This window comes from Etheostoma cragini, chromosome 9 (genome assembly GCF_013103735.1).
Source record: "Etheostoma cragini isolate CJK2018 chromosome 9, CSU_Ecrag_1.0, whole genome shotgun sequence".
Classification (NCBI taxonomy): Eukaryota; Metazoa; Chordata; class Actinopteri; order Perciformes; family Percidae; genus Etheostoma; species Etheostoma cragini.
In genome coordinates, this window is record NC_048415.1 from 18410054 (window position 1) to 18416264 (window position 6211).

The 6211-nt window shown below is 41.9% G+C and overlaps 1 protein-coding gene across 3 annotated transcripts; it reads right to left on the bottom strand.

The window, feature by feature from the left end:
* Positions 1–3747: 3747 nt before the first annotated feature.
* Positions 3748–5761, bottom strand: org (oogenesis-related gene). 3 transcript variants are annotated; one of them, XM_034882488.1, is made up of 6 exons: positions 5498–5757; positions 5334–5405; positions 5011–5245; positions 4312–4469; positions 3935–4039; positions 3748–3862 (listed from the first exon to the last, which is right to left on the bottom strand). In XM_034882488.1, exons 1-6 carry the CDS (start codon positions 5549–5551, stop codon positions 3818–3820), a joined length of 669 nt encoding a protein of 222 aa, XP_034738379.1. In that variant the 5' UTR covers positions 5552–5757; the 3' UTR covers positions 3748–3817. The 3 variants fall into 3 exon arrangements, with proteins under 3 accessions (XP_034738379.1, XP_034738378.1, XP_034738380.1); XM_034882487.1 differs by having other exon boundaries at positions 4999–5245; XM_034882489.1 differs by lacking the exon at positions 5334–5405 and having other exon boundaries at positions 4999–5245; positions 5498–5761.
* Between the last annotated feature and the right edge of the window lie 450 nt (positions 5762–6211).

Genomic DNA, 6211 nt, shown 5'->3' on the forward strand with positions numbered 1-6211 from the left:
AGTACTGTATGAAGTTGCATGAAAAGAAACAATTCAAGTCAAGTACAAGTACCTCCAACTTGTACTTTGTACAGTATTTAGTTACATTCCACCACTGCTAAGTGCCGCGACGGTAACCTTGAAGAAACAGGCTTTCAGACAATCTTCCACTACACCACCAGAGGACAACAATGTGCCAAAAGATACAAGTTTCACTTTTATGAAAAACAAACACAAAAAGTAGTCAACTTTTTGTTGAGACCTACATGATAGTTGACCCTCCCAAGTCTGTCACATTCAGACTGGCATGTTGTGAATACAAAGCAACAGAACTGTTCCAGCTGGTGTGAACAAATCGAACAAGACTGAGTCAAAGGTCAGAGGAATCAGATGCACTGCAGCTCCTGATTTTGAATAAAGATTTAGAAGCTGTCAGACTTCCTGAACGGTTTGTCTCGTCTCCTCCAGTTGTAAGGAATCTCGTTATTCTGAGGCTGGCCGTGCCTCAGAATAGCATCATAAACGTGTAAATGGATTTGCTTACTGGCATCAGAAGGAGCTGACTTCACACACTCTGAGAGCCCTGCGCAGTTTGCTGTGGGACCTTCGTACAGACAAGGACAATCACAGATTGCAGCAAAGCCTTTAAACCCAGCTGGATTGATCAAGGAGCGCAGTGAGACGTAAAATACGCTCATCCACATGAGAAGCTGAGGGGACGCTGCCCGGTAGCTCCCATGGGACTTTGAGGACAAGCTGGCCTTTGATAGTTCAGGTCATCAGATTATCATATAAAACTAGTCGAAGGGATAAAAACATACTGTTTAAAATGGGATAGAAACCAACATTAAGTAAATGAAAAACACTGCTGTGTCAAATTACTTCTAAAACAAATTTACTTAATTCACTCTTCTTCGGAAAATTAGACTTGATTTTGAATGATAGTTCTCTAGCAGTTGCTCATCCACCAACAGTTGCTCCTCCACTCACTCCACAGCGCTTCAATCAACAACTGACTTCCAAGCAGGTTTCCTTTACTCTGAAACTTTTCAACGAGCTCTCAATACTGTCCTCCATCAAAGTGTAAGACAAACTGAAGGCTCCATTAATCTGCTTCATTTGTCATGCCTGTTTTCCCTTCTCTACTTTTCTGAAGATGATGGATGCTCTTGAAATCTACAAAGACAGCTGGTCATTAGGCCGGAGGTAAAGCGAAACATGCTGTGTGACTTGTGTGGAGAGAGATGCAGAGAGGTAGTAAAGCAGGTTGCAGCGGAAAAGTGAGAGGCAAGGGAGTGAGTTTGAGCGCTTTTTGTTGGCAGACATTACGGAGTCACATTGTAATGCCGCAGATAATAGCCTGCAGGTCAGACTGGGGGCCTGGGGAGCCGACGGCACCTGCTGCCATTCATTTAAGTTGACAATAAGCCCATGTCAGGTCCAAGTTGTGGCTCCACAGTATTTCTAGTGTGTTGCTCACATGGATCCGGTAAAGTAATTTGTAAAATAAAAGCTATGACATAATATGAAAGCCCCTGCTGCCTGCAACTTAACCCATCTGCATTAAAACTGATCACCGCATCCAATCACTCTCCATGCAGACATCCATTAGAAAACAAAACCTCGCCAACATTCGCCCCATGAGGCAGACAGCCTTTGTTCTGCAGCACACCTGGGACTGTGCATGAAAATTTTAGCATCTTACACCTTCACCTTGCTTGTTGAAAGGCAAAGACAGAGCTTTCTGGTTTAAAAGCAGTCTCCAGCTGGCTACAATCACCACAGATAGAGGTCGATGCTCCCTATCGCTGCCTCCGCTGAGCGGTCTACCCTTCACACGTTCAGACAGCCATGAGAACCCCCAGAGACCATCACTTCCTGTTCTGTATCCAGCTCTCACTTTTTGCCAGCCACACAAGCACGCACATTTAATTTACACCACAGTGCTGCTTCAGTAAGTTGGCGGCTGCCTTTGCACCCAAGCGTCAGGAGGTAAAAAACATCTGAGAGGAAAAGAAAAAAGAATGACGCAAAGTTCACTGTCAAAACAATTGAGTGTTTTCAGGAATTAATTGAGTTGACTGCAGCTGGATCTTGGTGTCAACAACTGAATCATTTCCTATTTATGCTGGATCTTTATACTCTCATCGCGCAAAAACAGACGGGATAAATTGTCAGTTTAATGAAGCTCCTAATGTTAAATGTTTGAGTTTTTCCATAGTTGCTGACTTTGGAAATGTTGGCATCATTTTCAACACATGATTTAGTTGTAGTTGCAACAGACCCACATCAGTTCAGTTAAAACAAAATGCTCATGATTCAGAAAGAAGCACTTATCAACTCAATTTAAAAATCAACAGTACTGCACCCAGTTTTTCTTATTGTTTCAAGTTCTGTTGTGCAAATTTTTTTTGAATGCATTTTATTTCTATTGTCAGCTCCCCTTGAAAATCACATTGTAATTGGATTTACCTGATAAGAGATATCTATCATTCTGTATTCTTATTTTCTCATGGAAAAATGTAATACTGTGTGCTTCTTCACATCTTTCATTTTGAGACAGCTACTGTCTTTAAGAGGGACAGTGATTTATTATTGCACTTACAGTTGGGTAAGAAACTCAAGATTTAAAAGAATTATCAAAACTGCAGAAATAAGCAGTAGAGGTTGGTATATCCCCGTATGATTATGGATCACATAATGCAACTCAATGCATTCTTTAGACCTTCCCTGCCTGGTAAACATTTCAACTCAATTTTGTAATTAAGGTTTTGGGTCTTCAAACAACTTTAAAGACAGGTTATTGAAGAAATGACAAAGCTCTTTCAGAGGTTTGGTTTTATTTCAGTTTAAAGCTGGTTTGATTTGCATTGAGATTTCTTATTGAAAGTACCCCATGCTAATCTCTAGGTATGGTGAAGGGTATGTGATGAGGCCATTTTAATTCCGAGTGGCCAAGGGAGCTTTATCAGGAGGCATAGTACCCTGGATCCATGAAATAACTGCCTGACTCTAAGGAAATTTAACATAGGGATGTGTACTTGCCACATATTTTAAGGACATTTTGTAATACTCCTCAATTGGTGTCTTTAAGATGGTCCAAGAAGGCATGAAGCTCAGTTAAAGACAATTTTATTCCTCTTTAGCATGGATTCATAAACCACCACCGAGTTGTACAGTCAGTTCTTAGCACATTTGCTTTGTGTGTCCTTTTTGGTCTGGAATGCAGAGTTGAGACCAACACTGGCTGTTCAGAATATACATTAGTAAGAAGCAACGTGCCGAGTTAACCTTTTAGCTAGCATTCAGTTTGAATACATGCTCTGTGGGTTTAGAGAATATCACGGCAATTGTTAAGAGCAGAAAGCAAAGCCCACATTTAACCAAAAGCCTAATTTGATATTAGCTTAGAGAAGCAACATGTGCTTTGTGTGATATTGACATTGGTTAGCTTTAGGATATTTAGTGCCAGTCAGCATTTTATAATCCACCAAACACAGAAAACATAATAGCACTGGTGAATGCCAAAAAGTATTTAAGTCCCAAGTAGACAGCTTTTAATTTGGTGTAACATTTATTCCTGCTATAGTTGGTGCCGGTTTAAGGTTGCACTAAAATGTAGCTTGGGACCAAGTCGAATACTTAAAAAGTCAAGAGCTCATGTCATGTGCACCAGCTACATTTAGACAAACCTTAAACACTGGTTTAGATTAACACTTCCTTCCAGGAATAGAAAGTCACTGCCATCTAGTGGAGGCCACAGCAACATCAAGGAAAAGACATTTATTGAATATAAACATACAAAAGCACCGAAATACAGCATTGTCAATATGACAAATTAATCATCAAAAGAGACTTCAGATGGAGGGGCCAGCTGAACACCCTATTAACACAAAAAGTCAATTTAGTGCATAACTCAGTTTTGTTAATTTTGAAAAGCCTCAATTCATCTTACCATGTTCACAGCGTCACAGACGACAATACCCTCCTCAACGTCAAAGTCGCTTTCCGTGTCGTTGTGTGAGCAGTACTCTTCACTCTCAGTGTCTACAGTAGTGGGCTGAGAGATGGTCAGCATTAAGATAACGACATACATTCATCATGTGCTTTAAATGCATTATTGCAGGCAGTCTCAAAGTGTACACATTCCCACTAAAAACTGAACAAGTGTACTGAGGCACACTATTAAGATAATGTTCTGCACTTTTGATATACCTTCCATTTCCACGCCGACACCACGGAAGAACAAGAGGTTGACCATTATACGACAGGTGAAACTGAGGAAAACACCATAGACATTTTGAGATTTGCTGCCTGGACACGAGCACTAACCTCATAGTCAGGATCCTGCTCTGGACTGTCGTCATCAGCCAGCTCCTGACTGAGGGCCTCCACCCAGGTCTGACTCTCTTCTTCCTCCTCCTCGTCCAACTCATCCTGCTTTCTCTTGCTGCCCTTTCCACAAGGTTTAGTAGGAGAGACTCGGATCTCTGTTGGTAACAATTTATATAAAATAAAAAATAAAAAAAAAAAAAGTAAAAGTTGAATACTTCTACTGCAAAACAATGCACAGTAAGACATTGGGAGTAGGCCCACCTGAAGTGGAGCATTGCTCAGCCTTCATGTAGAATAAGTGGTAGGTTGCCTCTTGCAACTAAAATAATCTGCTTTACCTAGACTACTAAGTAGGCATGATGCATTTTCAAATACCTTCAGTCACTTACTCTATGGTCAAAACACATTGGAAAAGTAATTTCACCACTTCCCAATTTTCCAGCGCCCACGTTACATCTTTAATAGGTCGTTTTGTCCACTAACCAGTCATCTCACAATAGATGGTGATTATCAGCAATACTGTTAGATAAGTCAAGCATCATTCCATATTGTGCCTGAGAAAACTGCTGGAAACAGTCTGATAAAGTCAGTGGTGGATTGTGTTAGCAGGCCCCTAATTAGGAAAATCACAGATTAAGCGCTTAAACTAAATGTTAACCTCGATTAAAAGAAAAGTAATTTTACTAGCTACGATACCTGGTGAGAGGGATCTCCCAATGCTGGAGGACACCGGGTAGCCCATGGCGCTCTGCACCCAGCGGGGCAGGATGGACAGCAGTAGGCGGGTGAGCCTGTGGAGGCGCTTGCGGCCTGCGAGGCTATGGCGTACGGGACTGGAGACCGCGGGGCTGCAGACCGCGGGGCTGACGACGGTGATCTCCAGTGGTTGCCGGAAGCCCAACAGCCACCAAAACCCGCGGTATGTGCGCACCTTAAAGTGGGAGCCATGTTGTTAGGTCGTACGTAAAGCAAGCTAACAGGTTGAAAGACCACTAGCATTAGTTAGCTGCTGCTCGTACCACGATGCCGAAGGGCCAGAGAAGCCCGCGCAGCACGGGGCGAAACACACTACCTCTCTTTACAACGCGGTCCTACAGAAAAGGAGACAGAACAAGTGTAAACTACCACAACAACCAGTTACAAAACAACCTAGCTTTGACTACTCCGTACGCCATTAACTTACCTCAGTATTTTCGGCCTGCTCCAGCTCGATTTCTCTGCAGATTTCACAAGCCATCCTGCTGCGGGTCAAAGCCTGGTGTTGGTACCGGTTTACGATGAGGAAGAGAAGCTGAAGGCCTATAGTGTGTGCTGTTTCTGGAAGGGAAAATGTACCCTGGCTTTGCCGCCGTGTAGCCAATCAACAGGGACAAATGCACCTGGCGCAATTAGAGCGAACCAATGAACAAATCCCGCCAATTAACCAGCAACAGTCCGAGAGATGGTAGTCACGTGACCGGTTTGAACATGAACGGATCGTAACCGAAATCTTACCTTACCACAAACTGCATCTATCTAATAAAGCGAGACCGGCCTTTATATGAGCATCACAACCTACATAACTTTCAAAAATTAGTTTTTTGTATAGGTTTCTTTTACTGTTTTATTAATTTCTACATGCTACGGAGAAATGTGTGTAGAATATCGGATTCTGCCAATGTTATGCTGATGTTATTTAACTGTTATTGGCACGTTTGGTAAGTTGAGTTACAGGCTTATCTTGTTTAATTCTGAAATGTCATTTAAATCTTGAAAGATTTACATCATTATTAAACAGCATTCATGTTTATTGTCAGATATGTTACTCATCGGTCATATATTACCAAGTTAACGTTAGCTTTGTCAGCTGTTTAACATTAGGCTACTAGTTACTTTGCCACTAGAGATTGTTAAATAA

Bases quoted from the DNA above. Each gene is read 5' to 3' on its own strand.
- org (XM_034882487.1), bottom strand. From the start codon at position 5,551: ATGGCTTGTGAAATCTGCAGAGAAATCGAGCTGGAGCAGGCCGAAAAT. The intron at 5,246-5,333 runs GTACGAGCAGCA...TCCCACTTTAAG, and splicing joins TCTGGCCCTTCGGCATCGTG to GTGCGCACATACCGCGGGTT. The intron at 4,040-4,311 runs GTTAGTGCTCGT...ACCATCTCTCAG, and splicing joins AGCAGGATCCTGACTATGAG to CCCACTACTGTAGACACTGA.